Raw genomic sequence first — 22,040 nt, 5'->3', positions numbered from 1 at the left:
GAAAAGATCACCTTAAATGACTCAAAAAGAGCTTTCTCTGGCTGTGGCATACCTGGAAACGAAGAATCGCAGCACCTTCAGTTTTGACCTTTGGTCCTGGCCTCACCAGATAGTCACTTTATTGTCCTAACATGAATCTTGTGCCCTTAATCATGGGCTAATATGCTGACCAAATACAAATTCTCTTTTTTAATAAAAAGCAGGAAATCTCACTTTTCCTGACACTTCTTAATTTATTATCTTGCAAGGAGTTAAAGGTGAATGTGCCCTTCTTATGACTGACGTGTTAGATATAAAGCTGCAAACCGTTTGCATCTTGGCATAACACATCACCTGAAAATAGCAGGTGACAAATGAACATGCATCTCATTTATTTTATCTACAAGAAAGGAAAAGTGTAAAAAAATGACAAGGCACTGTTTGACAGGAGTAACAATTTTTAAAAACTGGATAGAATAATAGCTGTTTCCACCTGCTCCAGTCGCTTTGCCAAGCTAACCTGTCTGTAGTGGCATGAGTAATTGAAATTAATGAGAGGGAAACAGAGATGGTCTTTATATCCCAAAAAATGTGAATAAACATATGTCCCCTGGAATCGAAATACTTTGTACTTCTCTGTGTTTTTGATTGGATGTTAATTAAGTGCAGTAATATTTAAAATGTCTGTCAACAGTTGTTCACAGATGCATGTTTACTTTACTACGCTAGTATCCCATTTATTTTATGATCAGTCATCTTTACAGGATTAAGCTGAATCAAAGCACCCTGTAATGCTCCGACTGTGACAACACCTATATCCCGTGTCGGCTTCTTATTCTTAGTGGGTTTGAAAAATAATTGCCATACATAATAACATGTGTCTGAATGGGTTTGCTGCTATTTGGTGAAGGATCATGTGTTACAATGAGCCAGACTGAAATGAAACAATGGATTTGCAGTCTAGGCTGGCAGGCCAATGTGTTACGGCACTGCACAGGTCTGCAGAGCATGAGAACAGAACAACAAAGGCAGAAATGTCAGTGAACAACGAACACGAATGCAACAAGAAGTCTAACCAGTGGGAATTAATCAGTTTGACTTGTTCATTTAGGGTGAGGTGCGCGTGCGTAAATATGAGCGTGAAAAAAAAAAATTGCACGTGTGTGTTTGTTTCATGCGCTCTTGGTACTCCTGGCGCTTGGATCCATATGTCATGTTGAAGTGAGATGTACACAATCCAGGCAGACTGCACTCCATTATTGAGTCTGATTCAGAGTATTGGGAGGTAGAAAAAACATAGTTGTTGAGATAAATTTTCAACATGGTACACAGACACTGAGGAGCACTGAGTTGGAGGTAATCTCCTGCTGGCTCCATAAAACGCACTCAATTGACAGAAGGCCTTGTGGTAGCAGACAAATCGCCTGGCTTATAGCAATGTGCTGAAAGAGAATGCCAGCACTGTGTATCCTTGCCAAGATGGATGTGCAGACAGCAAACTCAGGGCTGTTTTGGGCGTGGCTCTCTTGCTGACAGCAAACAGTGGATCAGTTGAGTATTCTGCCTGAGTTAGACTTGACATTGCCTTGTTTGTTTTCCTCTCTGCAAGATGTTAATGGAGCATCTACTTCTCACCTTCCAGTTCATGAAGTTGCCAGTGTGTGGCCTCTTTGGGAATATTTAGCCACTCGAAGAGTTAGATGCTACAGAAGCAAGTGAATAAGAAGCTTAGAGATCACTAATCAGGACGTGTCACTTTACATATTACATTTTTTTTAAAAAACGGGTAATTTTTATCCACAATTGGCTTGTTTAGAGAATTTAAAGGAATCCTAAAAGACTGTTCTGCACCTCCAAGCAAAGTAATTACTCTCTGCAACATGCCTGCAATCATGTTTGTTGTTTGGGCAATGTAATATTTCTTTCTTTTTATTCCCAGAGGAGCCCCTGAGTGGCCAAGAGTAGTAAACTGTGGCTGCTGTTTGCAGCTGCTCCGTAAGTGCACCAGTCTGCTTTCATGTCATATTTCCCCATATGTGTCAGAGCAATAGTGTGCATGCATCTCTCTCTGATTCTATTTGTGTTTGTGTAATAGCAGATGGACAGCGATGAGTTGTGGTGTGACTTGTAGATGGCTTGTGTTAACTCATCTCCACCGGACTCCCCAGCTATGCTTTAGGCTATTCTTTATTGTCAGGAGCTCATTCAGATACGTATATAGTGCTCCATAAATCCTGGCGCGGTATATAAAAAAAAGATGCCAGTCAAAGTTCACGCTGCTCATGTTCATTTCACGCTTGAGTGTCCCGCCCCATGTGTGAGGATGAGCGTGGGTATTGATGATGTGTGAATGTGTGTGAAAGTACCAGAGGAAAAAAAGATAGAGATGAAGCACAGTCAGAGTCCCTCCATCCTTTCCAGTTTGCTGCTGAATGCATCCGTCTTTCTGATCTTAACTACTACCAATTTATGATTGCTTTATTACTGTCGGCGTTTTGTCTTCATTGGCCTGGTGGTGGTCATGGAGAAGGTAACCATCCAGTAGCATTACTCTAGTACTTGCTGGGGTTAGTTATGATGAGCTTTCTTTACCCCTTGTGTTTTATCACTAGCTTATATATCAGGGTCTAAAATGCCATTAAGCATCTAAGTATTATTATGTATATGAATATCAATAATGTCAGCATCAAAGCAGGTAAACCTTCTGTAGTGAGAGGAAGCTAAAGTAAAGAAGAAATGTGTTTCAATTTGGACTTTTCTCTCATTATCAAATGACCTGACTTGGCAATTTGTCTGCTGACATTTGAAAGGAAATGGCATAGCCCTGCATTCGACAAATGGCATCAAAGTTGCTTTTATTCCAATGGAAAATTGTTGTCGCTGAATTTTTCAACAGGCGGAACAACGAAAAGGTCAATCGCAGCCGTATGGATTTTCATAATGGATTTTCAACTGAAAAAGTCATAAAATAGCTGCGTTGTTTGTCTGTGATTGGCAGCTGAAGTCCTTTTCCTTAGACTTTTATACTTTGGGAAAATGTGAAAAAAAAAGTTTTATTGATTTTGTTTTGTAAAATCGACATTAATATAAGACAATGATGTTTTGCTGCTAGACAAACTCACAAAAGTGTGATTGCAGACCTTTTTTTTAATCTCTTCTCGATGAGCCACGAAAAAATCATAAAAAAGATAAAGAAAAAAGTGCTTGAAATCTGTAGCAGTGTGTTTTGAACAGGCTGCAAAGTGAAAAGAGTAAGAGCTAATGTATAAGCTACAGTGTATCACGATGACAATCACTTTAGAGGTCACTGGTTGGAAAAACAAAAAGAAAATGAAGGGTAATTAGATTTATATTCAGATCAGCAGATATGTACTGTCTTGATAAACTGTGCCACCTCGAGCTTGTCATTACTCCCAAGCAGCAGATGCTCGTGGAGTAAACCTTCCCCTGCCTCTCTCCTATGAACCATCTCTCCCATTAATAGATCCGTCCTTTATGCTTCCCCTCTTGTTACGGCCGCTCTATTTTATGATGTCACTCTCTTTGCTGAAGAGCTCTGGGCTGTTTTATCTCCTTCGTGTGTGTCGAGCACTTAAACTTAAACCTCTCTGTTTACGAGTCCCAAACTGCCTCTCCATCCTCTGCGTTTGCTGCTCAGTATCAGTTCAGTACCACCTATAAAAGCAGAGCCGTCCTGGCTTTTCGGGGAACTTGCCGGGGAGGCCTCACAGTGCAGACTCAAAGGTAAGTGCCCAGCTAACATGCTGATGATGGGCAAAAACCTATGGAGGGACTTGTCATCAAGTGAGTGTTTGTATATGTGTGTAGATTTACCGATAGCATTGTGTCTTTGCCACATTCTCAGTTGACAGCGGCTTCTACCCCTGATTACTGCTCTGAAATCACTTTCATTCAGAGATGCTTTCAGTTTATATTTTGTTCCTACATGCTGTTGTTTTGTTGCCTGAAATTGTCATCATTAACGTGCCGTCTTTTAGGTACTCAGCTGTATTCGCTTTGCCAGTGGCTGTTTTGGCAGTGTTCACTCCCGGTGCCTCTATCAGGCACCTCTAAATCAACATGATAGATGGCAGCTTTTTGTTTACCGCTCTAAATTTATGCATCAAACAAAAAAAACATTGCTGGAATACCTTTGAACATGTCTGTGCAACGCGGAAATGCTGTCCCTCCTCAGATGAAAAGGGGGGAAGCTCCTGGGGAGAGCACCTGCACTTGTAGCCTTGGCAAATTCCTGCCAAGTTTTACTGTTCGAAGCAGGAGTGGATGCTGTAGTTGTGTTTCGCGCTCTGATCCTTTGCTCTGTTCAGCTCAACCCTCCCCTGTGTCTTTCAGGAGATGCAACAAGGAGATCATAAACGCCAGAACTCACAGTGCAGGATCATGCTTTAATATCATTCAAAGTCAGCCAGAGGGCCTGCTAGATGGTGTTAAACACTACATTTTATTGTTTATTTACAGTTTTTGCCATCTTTAGTTTCACATTTAAGCAATCCTGTTTAAGCTATGCTGACCTGACCTCAAACGCATCTCTTTTTACAAATTTAATTTAGCTAGAAATGATAGTTTGAACTTCTCTCTCCATTTTTTCTTTTTCCTGTGCTTTTTCTGACCTCTCTGTACCTGTTCACCACCACGTGAATGCATTCCTTCCTACACAAAATCCACTCCTCTGTGAGCAATCTTCCACAAACTCCATTGCTGCCACACGGTCATTACCACATCTATGTAGCGAGACGGTGCCCTCCTCCTGCTTTTTCTGTCCAGCCACTGAACCCTTAACCTCACTGTCCCACGCTGGGCGTTTATGTCTTCATCCCTTTTGTGCGAGAGGATCTGTTTGGGTCGTGATGTCCAGGAGAGAGGTGAAATTGGGGTACACTTGAACTCCCAAAGAAGCAGTAACATTTGAACTGAATTTGACCTGTGGGACTACACGTGATGTGTCTGTTTTCCTCTCTTTTATGCATTTTCTCTTTTTCAGCTATTGCCAGGCATTCAGGCACACAACGTATGCATATAGAGTTTGGTTCCCACACTAGATTGCAGCAGAAAGTGTTTTATACGTTAGTGGTTATCTTATTAGGGGTGCTGTAAAAGCCCTACAGTAACCATTCAAAGTCATCATGGTGCTATAGGGATGGGGGGACTCGAGGCTCCTGCAGCAGTTGAACAATGCTTAATTAGCTCGTAAACAAAGGGTACAGGGGAATCAGAAAGGGCAATCAAAGTGTCCCGTGCCTTTGAGCTTCTCACACCATCAACAAAGCCTTCTCTAATGGCCCCATCACTCCACTTGTTGTGTCTCACCACAGTGTGCTTCCTGACAACATAAAAGGCACACATTCCAAAAAGAGCCTCGGACAGGAGACGCTACTCATCTTCACCTCCCTTTGCCTTCAAAGCTACCCTGCTGACGCCAGTGCCACTCCCCTCCCTACCCTTTCCCCCCCTTGCCAGATATTGACATTGCTCCTCTGCTCACGTCCTCCGTGTATGTTTGGTTCCCCGTGGCGACCACCGCAGCTTTCATCTTTCCTCTTTCAGTCTTGTGTCCGTGACTTTGGTGGTCTGTTTTATTGCAGCTCTTTGTGTGACGCTGTGCTGGCACGCCGCTGGGATCCTGTGAGGAAGTGCTCAGCGCACAAAAGACACCGTGCCAGGCTATGGAAAGGTTACTCAGGCTTGATGTAAAGACAGGTGTGAATTTGATGTGTGTGTCAGGTGTGCCCGCGCGAAAGCCCGTGCGTCACGGCGGCCTCATGCTCATGCTCACGCTCGCGGCAGACAGCGAGTGCATGTTTTCCTATGTTCGGACACGAGGCCCTCTAAAGAAAACAGACATTCGCTGCCACACGAGGACAGCACGGCAGCAGGTCGGAGGCAATCTCTGCTTGTTTGTGCGACTATGTTATCATCTCCTGTTTCCTGTCAAAACAGGAAAAGAGAGGGGCGAAAATGGAGGCTTGGAAAGTGCCGCCTTGATGTGTGTTGGCTGGAGGTCCAGCTCTGTCTGACAGTGACCCTCCCGGCCAGGAAAAACAGACCTGTTCTGGGCGTAACCCACAGTGGGGTACTTCAGTGTTATTTTTATCACTTTCGTAAAGCAGGGATGCTTTTCCCAGCTGTTGACACAGGTCTGGGTCATTTTTGTCTCTCAAACGGTGCAGCACAGGAGAGAGGGAGACGTCCCATCTGGTTGTGTCCTTTTGGCTATTAGCCTCACATGATTGTAATGTCTGTTTAAGAAGGGAAATCCTTTTCGACATTCTGTTAATCATGAAAGCGAGATGCTCTTTTTTTGTTTTTTTTGTTTTGGATGATCCCTAGACCTCAATCACAATGGCTTTTTCATCAGGCAGGGCTCGTCAAGTGATTTATCCATCCGTCACACTTATTTGTTAATTCTTTACAAAAGGATGGCACACACACACGTGCACGCACACACACAGCAACAATGGGTGCATTCCAGCAGATTCACTGTGGTTCAGGCTGCGGCTTACTGCTGATTGCACGGCAGGTAAAAGCTCCAGTGCATGCATCGATATTGCTTAATAAGAAGGTATGGACAGGCGTACTGCACAAACACCTGATTAGGGAGCGAGCTAATTACTGACTGTGAAAAATGATAATCATCTCTCTCTACTTTGATGAGTCACTATGTAAAACTGAGAGTTGCCGTTGTGGCATTCCAGGAATTGATGGCAGGGCTAAGTTTAGCTCTTTATGGCATTGCTAAAAGCAAAACAGCTCCATGCACAGGAATCCTATTGTTATACCGAGTGGGTTTTTCTGCTTTTGTTTTCCTGCAATTTGTGTGCACGATCAGGCCAGTCTAACCACAATAATTCTTTAAGTTATACATGAAGGAATGACCCACTAGGAGTGCTTCCTTATTGAAAAAAAGACACACAAAACATCAGTAGCGCCCTTGTCACGTCACATCTGGATCAGCGGCAGCCGTCTGCCCCTGTCTCCGAGACCCAGATTAAGATGTGGCGTGCGCTCGCTGGCTGGGGTCGATGTCATCAGCAGTGGGGGTCGGAGTTCATTTGTCTTTCTTGACAGACCTTCAGGTGGTGTTCCAGTGCTTTGGCAAGAGGCCACACCAATGCTGACCTCCATGAGTCGCGCAATTAGTTACCCTTTGACCCCTCAGCCCTGCAATCAAACCCCGAGCATGGACCGGGCATGCTTCTGCATCCCCACACCCACTTATGTGGGAGCGTGTGTTTCTGTGTGTTTGTAGCTCAAGCACACACTGACGTAACATCTGATTCAGTCTTAAATGATGTAATTGCCAAGTCCCACTACCTGTTTCAGTGTACTTCACAAAATGAAAATAAACTTGCATGAATTTGCACCATGAATTGAGTGTATTGACTCTTTTGCATTCTCCTCGATTCATAAATATTTTCATTTTTCAATGGAAGCGGATGAAAAAGGGTCAGATACATTCATTCTGCCATAGACAGTATAACACCTCTCACCTCGCTTAGTGTCTTTGGAAACAGACGGACTCAGATCTATGCCATTGTGCCCTTGAGCCAAAAATACTCAGACTGTGCCGACTCTCCCACTGTTTCTTTAAGAATCGTGAGTGTCTCACTCTAGCTGAATTCCAAAGCTTTTACTGACATTTGCAGTGTTGTGACATTACATACAAAAAACACCCCTAAAAATGTGAAGAGCACAATTTTAGAGACATAGTGAGAATTCAACAAAGTCCCCAGCAACTCAAAAGTTTATCCACTGATTTCATTATGTGAAGTGACAGCAGCGATATCCTTGTCCGCCCATGCTGACATCCCAGACATGATGATGAGGACAGTTTTGTCCCTGGTTATGCAGACAAAAGGCTAGATTGGCACCAAGCTAAGCCATTCAGTCCAGACAATTTCAGGAGAATCATTTTGGCATTATGTGAACTCCAAACATACCACACAGCAAAAGATTCTCTGTGTTTGATGTGGTCCTACTAACTGGAATTGCTGCATTTGGTTTAGGTAAGGGGTGACACCTGTGTAGATGATGCAGGAGGCAGGACACACGATGCCCTCTTATTGCTGTGAATTCTCGGGAAATTTACCTGCACTGTTCATGCGTGGGCACAATCGTGTGTTATGGTGTCCTAGGGAGACATTTACATTCACTTCCTCTGTGCAATGTTTAGTAAATTAGGCTGCAGCACATGTGTGAAAATAGCTTGTGTAATACTTTCAAATTGCTTCACTATTTCCTGCATCTACAAGTCTTGTTTCAATTTAACTTCATTGCATCTCAAAGGATTACAGAGTTCATCTTAACATAATGTTAAATCTGTGTTTTTGACTCAAACGGATGCTATAAAATTGACAAAAAGGTTGAAAATAGTTTAAAATTGCCTTTCACTTCAACTCATCCTCACCGTCTCATTTTAATATTAAGTGAAGCTGCTGGAGTAGCTTAGTGTTGTAGGCCATAAGGCCATTTGCAGGATGCTATTGTTCCTGAAAAACAAAGTGGCAAAATGTGCATGTGAAAGAATTTTGATAAGCTAAGCATTTTCGAGGCTTGTGAATGAAAATCCTTCAGACTCAATAAGTGGATTAGTATGTGCTACGCTCCTCCGAGATAGTTCCGCCTACCTCCTTATCTTGCTGCGATTCAACTGAATGTGTCTAGACATCTCAATTAGCAAGAACCCCCCCCCCCCAAAAAAAACAAAACAAAACAGATACTGGTTAGTGCTTATCTTTGTGTTTTCTTCTATCAGTGCTCTCACCAATGTCTAGTTTGGTGTCTAGTTCTCATAAACACACATCAGTTTCCCATTAACACACCACTTCCTGTCTGAAAGCCCTACGCTGATGTTTAAATTTCTATTATTAGCGATGATTGTGCTCTCTGAGAAGTCATTGGCATGGTAATGACATCTTTCATGATAAATTAGTATTCCCCCCCTCTCTCTCTGTGCCGTACCTACACGAGGCTGTTGCGCCAGACTGATTCCGCCTCTCGCATCTCTGCTGCTCCATTGTTCTGCCGACACACAGCAGTTTCGTGAAAACACAAAGCGTGTCACTCTCTGAGATAATGCTCTGCAGACTGGGAGCGGATGGGACAGGAATGCTCAGCACTGCTCACCTTGGCTCAGGATTTGTTCTTCAGCGAGGCAAAAATGTCGGCCTCACCTTTAGCTCTTTTTATACTCCCTGCACATTTGTGATGTTAATCGGTTAGCCTGTTGCTCACATAATCCTGCACTGGCTGAGAATTTAGATATCTGCCAAACGCAAAAGTGCCACGCTCATCAGTAACCAGTTACTGTGGCTCAATACAAAGATACAGAGTCCGTCTATGAGGAGACAGAGAGGGGGAGGGAGACCGAAACTCACAAACACTCAGGAACGGAAAAATGAATAATAATTATCCACATGGCAGCTTGCCAGCATAATTACTGTACAGAATTATTGTTGGAGGATGCTCAACATTTCACCTTGTCATCACTCCCCGTCACTTTCTTTTTATATCACTAGGAGTATGTATCGCTTTGCATTTTCTCCAAAGAGGAGGGACGAACTATTGCAATGAGGACATAAGATGAGGTGCAGAGATCCATATGTTATACCTCATGCATTCTAAATGTGCTGCTTAGCATGAAAAAACTACTTAAATGTTGATCTGAAAATGATTAATTTTAATTATGTTGTTGATGTTTAGGCCCAGAGTTTTTCCATTATGCGATCTGGAGGATGTTGATCAAATGCTGTGTGCAATTACTTCTGTTTGAGCATGAGCAACTCCCTTTGCATTTTTTCTTTGATAATTAACTACTCATATGCGCACTCCACGCGTCTGGCTGTTCACTGCTGTCACACTTTACCCCTCCGATGGAGATTAGTTGCCGTGAGCTTTTAGCAGAGGTTTGTTTTTCTCTCTAAATAAACTGCGGGGACCTGGGAGTGCTCGTTTTCCAGTCGAAATGAAAATGTTCCCCCCGTACAACATAACTGCAGCGACTGCAGCTCTCTTGGTGTGACAGTTCAGACAGAGGAGAAGCAGGTGGCTGTCATCGCTGCGTTTAGACTGAAAAAATGTTTAGAAAAAAAAGCATTTTGAAGTGAAGTACAAGTGAAGTAGCGGTTTGGACTGTTGGAGAGAACTATTGTATCAGGATCATGTGCTCTGTGGTGAGAGTTTAGAGTAGGTACTTGGACAAAAATAGATCTTACAACGAGCTTTAGTGGACCGTTAGGAATACTGATTACAAGTTCAGACCTGCACACTGTTGAGGACTTTACAAATGCATGGAATAAATTCAGATTTCCACTCTTTTTTAAATGTATAAGAGTTATATGCCTCATGCTGTAAGCTACTGGATAATGTGGGCCTTTTAGCATTTTTCTCAACATCTTAGTTACAAGAATTAAATATAAAGCAGATAAGCATCGATTATACAGTGTATAAGTGTATTCAGTATATAAAACAAAGATTTGCTATTGGAGGCAGTGGGATATTCCTTCCTATGCATTTTCCTTTTTTATATACTTTTATATACTTTTCATTATCCCTGCACTCTGTGTAGCTGCCAGACTATTTTAACCCTCTTCCCCTCCCTCTAATCTCACCTTCCTCCCTTCTGTCCTTGCTTTCACCTGCAGTTTACAGCAACACCTGGCTTCTGCCTTTACAGCTTGCCTGTTGAATTTTTCATTACACACTCATTTTGGCAAGTCTGGTTGGGGGAAAAGAGGAACTACCTTGAGAGCATCTCTGAGCCAAAAAAAATCAGCCATTTTAATTAGAAGTGCACAATGGCTTGTGCAGGTATACGTAAACACAATTCACTGCGTCTCTGGCGAGGACAGCATAGCAAGCAGCCCTGCTGCCGCCGCCGCCGCTGCCAGACAGCCTCTGCTGTAGCACTGGGCAGGGGAGTGAGAAATATAATGTTTTATCCTGCTAAATTGAAAAATACTTTTTCCACGAATGTGAAACCTTCAGAGGTCGATGTTGTTCTGTCTGTGCACTCAGCACTCAAATCAGTTGCCGCTGAGTTTAAGCAGTGATCGTTCACTACCGGATGTCTTATGGAGACCTGTTAAAGTCTCTCACTGCAGCGCTGCTGAATTCAGTTTGACCCTCCCCGGCACTCTGACCCTGGCCAAAGCTGATGAAAGCTTGACGGATCTTGGGCAGTGAAGGCTGCCTTGTGTCCACAGAGGAGAGAGGAAGAAAAAGATGTTGGAAAGGGGGCGGCGAGGGAGAATGAAGTCTGTCCAAACAGTCTGAAAGGGGCTTGTTTTCTTTATGTGCGTGAGTGAACAGGAAAAGGTAATTAACTGGCCAAGTGGCGAAAGGCTGGAGTGATGGATGGGTGTGGTGTAAAGAGACACACAAGGGGCAGCAAATATAGACACACACACACATCAACGGACGGTTTTCACCCATTTCTCCTTCTTATGTAAAGACGGGGTTAGTGAACCTTTTATGATATTACACGTCTATAAATGGGACGAACATATGGAGGAGTGACATATCATTATATGGCGTCATTAATGGTTACAGGGTGGTTTGGAACACACAGTCATGAATGATTACATCTCACTCTATCTGTTTTTAACCTCTGGGTCAATGTGTGGTCCTTTTTATTACTGATTGACAGCGACATCTGGTTTTCTGGATGACAGAGAATCTGTCGGATGCGATCTAGTGTACAATGAGCTGTAACGTGCTCCGAGTAATCCCCAAGCAAAGGAAGAAATCCACCCAGACCTCCACGATCTCAAAAAACTGCATTTTATAGGCTATCTTGTGTGCTCGTTCCAGTGGCAGATTATTTGCCATCTTGGGTCCGTTCATCAAAGAGTCTATCTCTGTGATATTGTGGACAGGTGGTGCTGAAAGTGTCACTAAGGGGGAAAGCCTATTTGCATTTTCTGTTAGCAGTGCACTGACGGTTCAAGGCAGGAAAGGACTAAATCACACAGGGCAGGCAGACTGACATCAGCCTCTTCCTCACATAAGCTCTTCTTGAACAGATGTGCAATACAGGAAATTTTGGCTGCACTGAAGATCAAAAATTGGATGCACTTTTCAAAACAAGGTAATCTGTTTTATATCAATAGGGAGACATTTGTTCATTGTAATTTTGTTTTTGGCATTGTTATAAGCAGTTTTTTTTATCACGATAGCTGGAGAATTATGTAAAGCTATCTTTTTTTTTCTCAGTAGAATACAAGAATGAAACGACTTTTTGCAACATCACGTTTAAAAGATCGTAATTTAGAACATGAATAATCCCGGACTTACAAGATATCTTAATTGGTATTCATTCCTTTGGCATTTTACATTAATAAAACCACAAGGCGTTCTTGTGATTTATAGAAGTTATTCAGCTTAAAATATGGGATAATCCCACGAGAGTAGGAGGCAAAGAGAAAGAGGAGCAGTGAGACCCCGGCTTCGGAAAGGCAAGAGCAGAATCGATTTTGTAACCGCATCTCTCACAAAAAGCTTAAACTCAGATAATGAGATATGTGCCTAAATGTAGCCGCGCTTAGATAAAAGCCAGATTTCGCATGAGAAATGCTGGAGATCCACCAGAGATATTTCATCATCATTTCATGGAATCCTACTGTGCTCCAATAAAATCCCAGAAGAGCGGCTGAAAAATGAAGCATTCAGAGTTTTTCACACAGCCACAGAGGATGAATGACTTCATTACTGTATTGGTGTATGCTTTTTGTGTGTGTGTGTGTGTCTGAGGTGGTATTATCAGGTAGGTAATGACAGTGTACTTTTGTTGCTGGAGATACTGTTGCCTTGTTTGGGGGAAAAGCCTTATTACAGGTTTGTTTAATCTTGTCGAGTCAGCAGACGGGGACAAGCATCTGTTTGATGTGATTTGTTGAACCGTCCCATTTTGTGTTCTACCAAAGGCGTTCCCACAGAGTTAAATAGCATGCTAGTGTGACATCCTGAGTCATTGTCTTCTCTGCCTCCGAGCAGGCAGTGGTTAAATTTAATGGTCTGTATCCTAGATATGCTGTGGCACTAAAAGCTCTACCTGATATCTAATCAGAGTTGCTGGCCTTCCGGGTCTCCGCTCCTTCAGGGGATGTGAGTAGAGTCGTAGAAGTGGAGGTGGTGGGGATAGTTGAGAAGGAGCAGAGGGGAGGGCGAGAAAGGGATTACACCACTGTGGTTGCTTTTATCCTGGGAATGTAATCTGCCTTAATGCCCAGTGCTCACTCGGGGCAAGGCCAGCAGCTGCGCTCGTTTTTCTCCGACATGGCTGTCAGATTTAGCCGTGCTACCTGTGGGAAAGTGGGCTTGGTGGAAGCTCTCGTCCTCAACCTGGGATCTGAAGTGGGCTCCTGCGGTTTATTGGGGGGGCAATCTGTTTCAGGAGGCCATGTGTGGTTTAGGTCAACACTATCTCAGGCTGGGTAAACAGACGTAGCTCTGTCACATCCTTACAGAGCAGGAGAGGAAGGGAAAGTCAGGAGTTGAAAGGGCATTAGATTTGGCAGCTGCTGTGTGGTCTTGAGTTTACAAGAAAGTCAGTAGGAAGTACTTAAGAATTGTGATGTGTAAATAGGACTGGTGCTGGTGAGAGGACAGATATAAAGCAGCACGACATTGTACTGACTCGTATTTAGGAATGCTTCCAGTGTTCACAGGATAATAAAATAAAAACCTGAAAGAACAAGGTAGAAATCTTAAACTGAATTTAAGAGTTAACCTGGCAGGTCTTTCAGTTTAATGGATGCTTGAGGTGAGCACACAAAGGACTTAGGAGTAGTGAATGACTTCACAGATGTTACGAGTATTAAAGCAAATCACCGACAGCAGAATGCCACCGAGTGCTGGCAGCTCTAAAACTGTTCAGATATGAGCTGACCGGCAGCTGGCCGTCGAATGTCAGAACTTTCCACTTTATTTTTTCCGTCATCGATACATGTTGGTACAATTTTGCTTTGTTTTTATTCTGCTGGAGCTGCAGAGGGTCACGGGGCGCTTTTATGTCTGGGAAATATCTGTTGAGCTCAACTGGAATAGAAAATATAGTTTCCCAGAGTATTTTACTTTCAATGGAGCGTGCCTAAAAGTGTCTCGGCTAGCGAGGGGCCTCATGCATTTCAAATCACTGTGACCTTCCCTTGATTTGAGTCAGCCTGCAATATCTGGCCTCAGCGCTCCACATGAGAAGCACATCAGAGACCGAATGCGGAAACTGTTAGATGGCAGTTTTCCTTTGTCTGGTTAGAGTGAAGGCGCTCTGACAAGGCAAGGTAAATGAGGTGTGATTTGAGGAAAAACCTATGTGTGACTTTGACCAGTTCTGCTTCTACCCTGAGGACACACAGGAGTGAAATCATGCACATCTTTCTCCCTGTCGCCTCATCCATAAGTGGTTACGGCTGAGCTTGTTTCCATCAGCCTCTGGGCATGGGATGTCTGTGATGACACTCTCCATCAACCCAGAGAGCTAGTCAGCCGGGTGGCTCATCGCTCCTGCTGCTGCTACCCTGCTTTTCATCACAGTTAGTGTGAGGGACAAAGACAAACTTATGTCTCTAAGGGCTGTGAAAGGTTGAATCCACAAGCAGGGCTTCTCTCTAGTGTGCTCACCACAGCTCCTTTCCATAATAAGGCTGCAGCATCTGTCCCCAGAGTTTAATAAAGATCCATGCTGTCAGGCAGTAAACCAACACAGCCACCCACAAGCCTCCGGGCAAGGGCCGCAACCCTGGCCTACCTCCTCCCACTCCTCACTGTCTTTTTATCCTTGCTTGTGCTGCTTAATTTTTCAGTGGACAGGCCTTGGGTTGAAAAGCCAAAACCGTCTCCCACAGTAACAATGGCCAAGAGGTAACAGCCCCAAAGTAGCTTCCATGCCTCTTCTCCAACCAGAATGATTTGAGCGTTTGAGTTGTGTTGATGCAGAGCGTTGCAGACTTCTCTGCAGCAGCGCTACTCCTCGCTGCCAGTTGCACCCGTCAGTAATAGATCAAATGGATAATAAAAGAAACAATATGGCTTTGGGGGTGGGTGCGCTCATGTATCATACATTTCATGTTTTCTCTGATATCCTTATCCACAAGCTCTCACACTGCTTAAATGTAAAGGTACAAACCTGTAGGTGAAATATTTCGATGCCTAACTATGGCCACTTTTCAGCTGACTTGAGATATTTTTACATCCAAACCTGAATTCTGATCTGTGTGTGAAATATGTACCACATAAATATGGATTTGTCCTTGTGTTTCCACCTACCCACATCATTCTCTTCCATATACCCATCATCATCAACCTCATAAGCCTTCTGGCCCTGACCCTTTATTCACTCCAACGAGCATACGTAAAGCTTACAGACAGCTTTACAGGAGAAGCCTGCTCTCTAACCTCCAGAATCCTAACTGAATAGCAGATGTGCTCAGCTTTGTGTGTCCTTTTATTAGCTCCCCTAAATCAACACCTAACAATGCACACTGAGAGAGAGAGAGAGATGGGTAGGGGGTGGTGTTGATTTCTTCGATGTACCAGCACCCTGAGGTGGGTAAGGAGTGGTCGAAAGGTAAAAGGGTTAAGGGGTGGAGTTGGTTTGTTATGACTTTGGTTCAATTTCCTGTCTAAGAAGCGTATACATGAACCCAGACTAGACTGTGGAAACGGCAGCCAGCGGTGCTTTCATATTTCACTCCAATTTGTCGTAGACCGTTTGATCTTATTTCAGCAGAACTGTCCTGTCTTGTGCATAAATATCCTGTTTGAGCATAACAGCCGGGATTGTTCACGTATCAGGATCAAAGAGCATTAGATATCATTTTTAAAGCTCTATCCTATTTCATATATCTTAAGCTTCTCACATTTAAATCCTTTTCTCATTGGGATGTACAACAGCCATTTGATAGACAGCTGATCAACCATAGACAGTTGTCACCCCAGAGTTCTCATTTAGAGTCGGATTTATGGGATTTTCTACATTCTGACTGCATTTCTTAGTTGTGCTTGTGTCCTGCCCACATTTGTCCATGTGCAAAGTAAGCAGCCAATATAGCAGATCATTAACCAGAATGGTTCTCTTGCATGATTGTGCTTTAGGTAAAGAATAAAGTAAAGAATAGATTGAGCATGACTTAAACTATATTGCTTTTTGTGTCTTTATGAGATGAGAGGAAATATATGGCAGAAAAGAGTCTGTTTTTATTTGTAAGGCTGCAGAAGGTTGCCTTGGAACGTTGCGTGATCATACTATTAATGCTGTTTGCAGGGAAAGGTAATCTAAAAGTCTGTGTATTGAGTGGCTTTCATAGGGAGGAGATTTAGAGTCCCTCTGCCTGCCTCTTTGGTCTCTGGGCCCATCTTGGGTTAGCTGTATTAAGTGGCACTGCATTAGAGCAGCGGATTGTTGTTTCCCCGCAGCTTCACTCCTCCTGATCACCTCGGAGGTTCTAAGGAGCAAAGGTCTCATAAACATTTATGTAGGGGCTGTGAGCTTCTGTCTTAGGCCACTACTCCTCTGGGCAGAATCCTGTAGTGCCTCTTTATGCCTCTTAAGAGACTCTCTCTAGTTCTGTGTGTGTAGGTGTGTGTGTATATTTCTGTGAAGGTTAGTTTCATTAAAACAGACAGAAAGTTATATTCTTTCCCCTCCTATGCCTTTACTTATGATAGGTCTGTATGCTTCCAGCTTCCCAGAGAGTAGGTTGTCATATGTTTTCACAATGGGACACTTATTATATGTAAATTTTATAGCTTTAGGCGCAGAGTCCCCAAGGCTGTTTTATACTTTTGTTAGTTCTTGCAAACAGCAATGGAAACCCTAGGAAGCCTTCTTAGAGAGGAAGTGAGAGGACAAAGCTCTACTGGACACCATCGCTAAAAGCAGTAATAAGCTGAAGTCTGTGTGGTGTTCTCTTTTAAAACTGCAAAAAGTAAATAGCAGCCACATTTCACTTGTGTTTTTTTTAATGCGAGGACTGTCTCTGTGGGATGCTCGGCTAATCCCTCTGAGCTTTGTAGAGTGCTGCAGGGATAATGTCTTTAGTTTTTCAGGCCAACATGTTAACAAATACTTTCTCTGGGACAAGTACAAACTTCAGAATTCAAATATTTGACTTTGAATTCATGTTGAGGATCAAGAATGTGAAAGTGCGTAGAGCTGATGCATTATTTCATGCATCTAACAAGTCTTTAACAAGTAGAAAATGTTAACTAATTTCTCAGTTTAGCACTAATTTCTGCAAACTCTACTTCATGTCTGATTTATTTTGGGGGGGATCAGCAGTTTTAAGTTGCATGCAGGCTGCGCATCTAAACTAGAAGGGAACTTGCAGAGGGTGTAATCCTCCACCAAAGGTTGATGCCTTATCTTGCAGTTTTAAAGGTGATTTGGATAAGCAGCACAATTTAATGGGTTCTTCCTTTCCCCATGCTGTGTCTGTTCATCAAGTCTCAGGAAATTCAGCCTGGTAGTATTTGTGTAGCCCTAATCTCGCTGACAGAGAAACAAACAAATGGTACTGAAAACACACCTCTACCTTAGCCCTCTGCACTGAGGCCACTCAGAACAAACAATCATCCAAGAGAGGGAGTCAGCAAAAGCTTAGTAAGGGTCTCAGAGGGCAGTCAGGGACCACATTGCTAGCAGACCACTGACACAACATATATACAAAAAATTGTAATGTGGTTATGCTTTGGAAAAAACATGTTTCCTTCAAAGTGTTTCTGTTCCGAATGCTGTGCTTTGAGCTAAAGTGCATTTCTTGTTTTTCTCTGCAGGACCCCGGGTATGCAACCTTCCTGTTCGAGCAGCTCCAAACTCCTGGGAATCATGAACCTGGATGCTGCCAAGTTTGCTCTACACCTCTCCACCAACTGAGGCAGGAGGCCTTGCAGACACTCCATGCTCCTGTCTTGGCCTTCAGCTCCAACATGGCTGCCTTGCCCAAAACATCTTTTATACCACAGCCTTCTAGATTCACCGTGTCGTCCTCCAGCATCCAAACAAAACAAGTCTCGAAAAGTCAGCCCTCTCCCCACTCTGTCCTGCCAGTAGGGGAGCGCCATGGGGTACCAAGCTGGTCCCAGAACGCAGCTAGCACTTCAGGGCCAAAGACCAGTGTCCAGGTGACAGTGGCAGGAGGGCAGCTCCCTGGATCTCTGAGCACCGTCACAATCCAAGCCCAGCAGTACCTCGAGGGCATGTGGAGCATATCCAGGGTCAACAACTTTCTCCCTCAACCCAAGTTGGTATGTTTTCACTTTGACCTTTTTTCTTCCTCATGCAACTAGCATTTAAAAGCAACTTTAGAAATAGTACATACCGTTAGAAGAGATGAAGCCCTGTGGGAAATTTGTGTCGTAGAACTGGAGCGCTGACCTCTTATTCCTCAGAAGTCACAGAGCCTGAGCGATCTAATGTCAGAGGTCATCTGAACACTAAACTCCTGACCTCTTCCTCAAGGGCATTTTAAATTATCACAACACAGCGTCACCATAGCTCCTCTCTTGTTTTAGCTAATCAGCGCTTTAATCTGTTTTGTTTATGCATGGAAGACATGCAGCAAACAAAACAGTTTCAGGAGCTTTACCTTAAAAGGTAAATGCTGAGGTTTCTATGTGCACGTTGCCAGGTATTTTGTGGTAAGCAATACGAGGGCATCTTCCTGTGATGACAACCTAAGTGACAAACCTCTGTGACATTCTACACCAGGCGGGTTCAGTGTACAAAGCATACAGCATGTGCTAACATCATCTAGTCCAGGGGTAGGCAACCTTTTTGATGACGAGTGCTATCTAAAATTTCCTCAGAAGTCAATGTGCCATATAATTGCATTAGCAATAAATTTAATAATGCTCTATATTAACAGTTGCTGCGCTGAGCGGAGAGCTCCTGAAGCATTTGAAGTGTCGGAATGTGGAAATTTCAACATCGCTTGAAAAAACTGAGAGCTAGCAACGTCCCTCTCACCAGTAGGCTAAGTGATTTTTAGCCAATTACAAGTTGAATCTGGTAGTTGGGGTTGTTAGCTAAGATACCGTCATTAAGAAGCAGCACAACTAATGTGTCTATGCGAGCTAATTTGCGATGCGCACCGCTGGCCTGGCCATTTATTTTTTTATGCACCTTCTCAGATTAATTTACTGCGTGTCGTGCACAGGGCTGGACTGGGACAAAAAATCGGCCCGGGCATTTTGATTAGAGACCGGCCCCCCAGGTATTACAGGAAAATCCATAAAGCCTTTGAATGAAAACAAACGCTGTTGTGACAGTGATGTACAGTCTTGTTGGTATATATACGATTTCTATATGTTTTACATCAGGTAAAAACTTTGGTTGTAAGATTCAGATTATTATTTTAAATGAGAATAAGAAAGTATTTCTTTGTGCCCCCCTCTCCCTATTAATGCCCTACCTGGCCCCCCTGGCAAAACTTTGCTAGACCCGCCCCTGCACAGTTACCAGCTGTCAGCTACATAGAAAAGGATCCTGGTGTTATTTGTCTCTCAGAAACAGTTCATAACTTCAACTCATTCATGTCACCTAAAAGGTAAACCTGTTTCTCCATCACCTGTTCAGCTCTGATGATTCAGTAAGGACATCTCCTGGTTTCATCTTCATGTTTCCCTCTCACCAGATATACAAACCAAGGGCGTAGATTTGGTTTTGGCATTGGTGGGGACGGATGATTCAACCATCGAACCCTGCCCTGTTTCTTTTTTTTCCCTTTGCTTCTTGATAAAAAAAAGGAGAAATATACTTGCCTACATATGCTATTCTACATGCTTTTAAACCATTTAAAATCACAATTCATAGTTTTATATGTGAATTATATAATGTTAAATTACTATTAAACAAATGACTGACTAAGTATTTTAGGCTTTAGTTTACTTCAGCCATATTCCATATAAATCAGGTATCATACAAAAATAAAAATAGCTTCAAATACAGTCATGACAATAAAAGAATATGACTTTAAGGACTTAACAACATTACTTCAGTTATAGTACACCAACATCTCTGATACATTAGCACTAAGGGAACACTGAATGACCTGCTGGTTTTTGTCCATAAAACTACTCATCTAAGATTACCACAAAGTAAAAGATCTCTCAGCAAAATTATGCAACATTTTAGGCACTATTGCCCCGATCAAATCAGTGAGCTGGGATTTTTTATTCTAAACATGAACTACTGTTACAGCAACAGACACGAACAACAGATGTCCCACACAACACTCAATGTTAATCTCATTTGAGTCGTTGTTGACCGTAGCCATGTTTTTAGTCTTCTGAGAGCACTGAAGCTTCTTTCAGCCTCAGTACCTGCGTTTTATCCTCAGATTAAAATTATTATTAAGTGCGTGATGTGCCTCACCTTTGGCCCTGGCTCTTCCCCTCTGACTGCACTAGGACATATTGCCACCTGATAAAATTGATTCGTGCCATATAAAAAGTGAGACGTGTCAATTCAGATTCTTTGTCAGATATACATTAATGAATCAATTTACATCAGCAGCCTAACAATTGTCATGATAATAAATACTAGTTAATCTATAGCACCAAACCATCAGTCAGTCACCTGTGACCTCGCCTCTTCACCTCTGAGCTACAACATGGCAGAGCTGCCTCTGTCACCTGATCAATAACAGTGAGACCTTCCACATACATGCAGTCACACATGTGCTTCAAATACACTAATGAACCAACAAGTCATCATCCAATTTCACCTGTGATCTTGTGTCACCATTACTTTCTATCACCTGACAAATAGGACATACATGACAATAAGAATAAAATGTGGAGCTGCTTCAGTGTTTCTGTCACTTTGTGCAGATCTTGACTCATCAGTAATGTTTGTAGGGTGAGTGCGTTTTTAAAACAATTTGTGCAAACTGCACTACAGGGTGGAATATTTGCAAAATCCTGACCATCTCATGATATTTTGTCTAAAAAATTAACCCTATGAATATGTCAGGACCATTAGGATGAAATTATTGTGTCACCAACATTTTAACTTTAGACATATAATTTTAACAGCCTCTGTAAACTAATATCCTGGCTTACTCGAGGCTGCTGTTTTCTCTGACACTTTCAATCAAAATTAGAAATGTTGCTCTGAGACTGAGATAACTAACAGTGCTGCCTGTTGTGCAGTTAGTTTCCAAAACACGTTATTCGTGGTTACATACAGTTTTAGACTGATGTGGGCCAAAGCCTAGCATAGCCTGTAACGTTATTGTGACGGACACATTTTATGAGTGAGCTTGGCTTTAAGTGACTTACAGGTTTCTTTGAAAAATACTTTCTTATATCCAGGTTCTTCCTTTTTGCTGCCATCCTCCTCTCCTCCTTGCAGGTCCTAGCGGCGCAGGCTTGCCGGCCGCTGCTAAAACTAAACAGAGCTCCTTGAAAGGCACAACCAATCACATTGGCCATATTTGTCACATGATGTAGGACTCCAGTATGGAACGTAATTTAACTCTTTCTTCACAGCTAGGCGAATGAGACGTTGACAGATCGTTTTTTTCTTTCTGTCGGGTTTGTTTTTCTTTACTCAAAGAGATCAAATTATTGGTGGGGACAATTCAATAATCGCTGGATATTGGTGGGGACATGTCCCTTCCGTCCATGCCAAATCTATGCCCTTGATACAAACCGATATCATGACCAGCAGCTTTTACAGCTGTGGCTCCAGCAAACATCAGCTGATACTAGAAATTAATATTAAATAAATTCTAACAACAGCTGATCAAGCTTAAACGTGCTGCTGTTGTTTAGCGCGACATCCGCTGGTTTCCTCTTTCTGGCGCAAAGTGGGCGATAAACAAAAGAGACGGGACTTGTCAGAAATACCGATCAGCTGATCATTGATCAGTTTCATGATTGAATGAGAGAAGAAGAGGCAGCTGACAGCGTAAAGATGCAGAATAATCCAGCTTTGTGTCTTTTTCATTGTAGCTGAAGTCCAGGACAAACTGTGTTCCTTTTCAGCTCAATACCAAACACGTGATATTTTCTCTGAATGCGGGACGATTCGTTTTTTACGG

At 42.9% G+C, this 22,040-nt stretch overlaps 1 protein-coding gene across 2 annotated transcripts in view; it reads left to right on the top strand.

The window, feature by feature from the left end:
• The window catches only part of kif26ab (kinesin family member 26Ab), a 67,861-nt gene that overhangs the window by 7,899 nt on the left and 37,922 nt on the right, over nt 1-22,040 (top strand). For both annotated transcript variants that reach the window (XM_042218214.1, XM_005916730.3), the window contains exon 3: nt 17,770-18,240. In XM_042218214.1, the coding sequence (XP_042074148.1) occupies nt 17,770-18,240 (471 nt within the window). The remainder of the gene's footprint in view (nt 1-17,769; nt 18,241-22,040) is intronic.

This window comes from Haplochromis burtoni, unplaced genomic scaffold (assembly GCF_018398535.1).
Source record: "Haplochromis burtoni strain Fernald_Lab_line unplaced genomic scaffold, NCSU_Asbu1 Contig_16, whole genome shotgun sequence".
In the NCBI taxonomy this organism is placed as follows: domain Eukaryota; kingdom Metazoa; phylum Chordata; class Actinopteri; order Cichliformes; family Cichlidae; genus Haplochromis; species Haplochromis burtoni.
The sequence above is the reverse complement of the archived record's forward strand: the minus strand, read 5'-3'. Positions and strand labels throughout refer to the sequence as shown.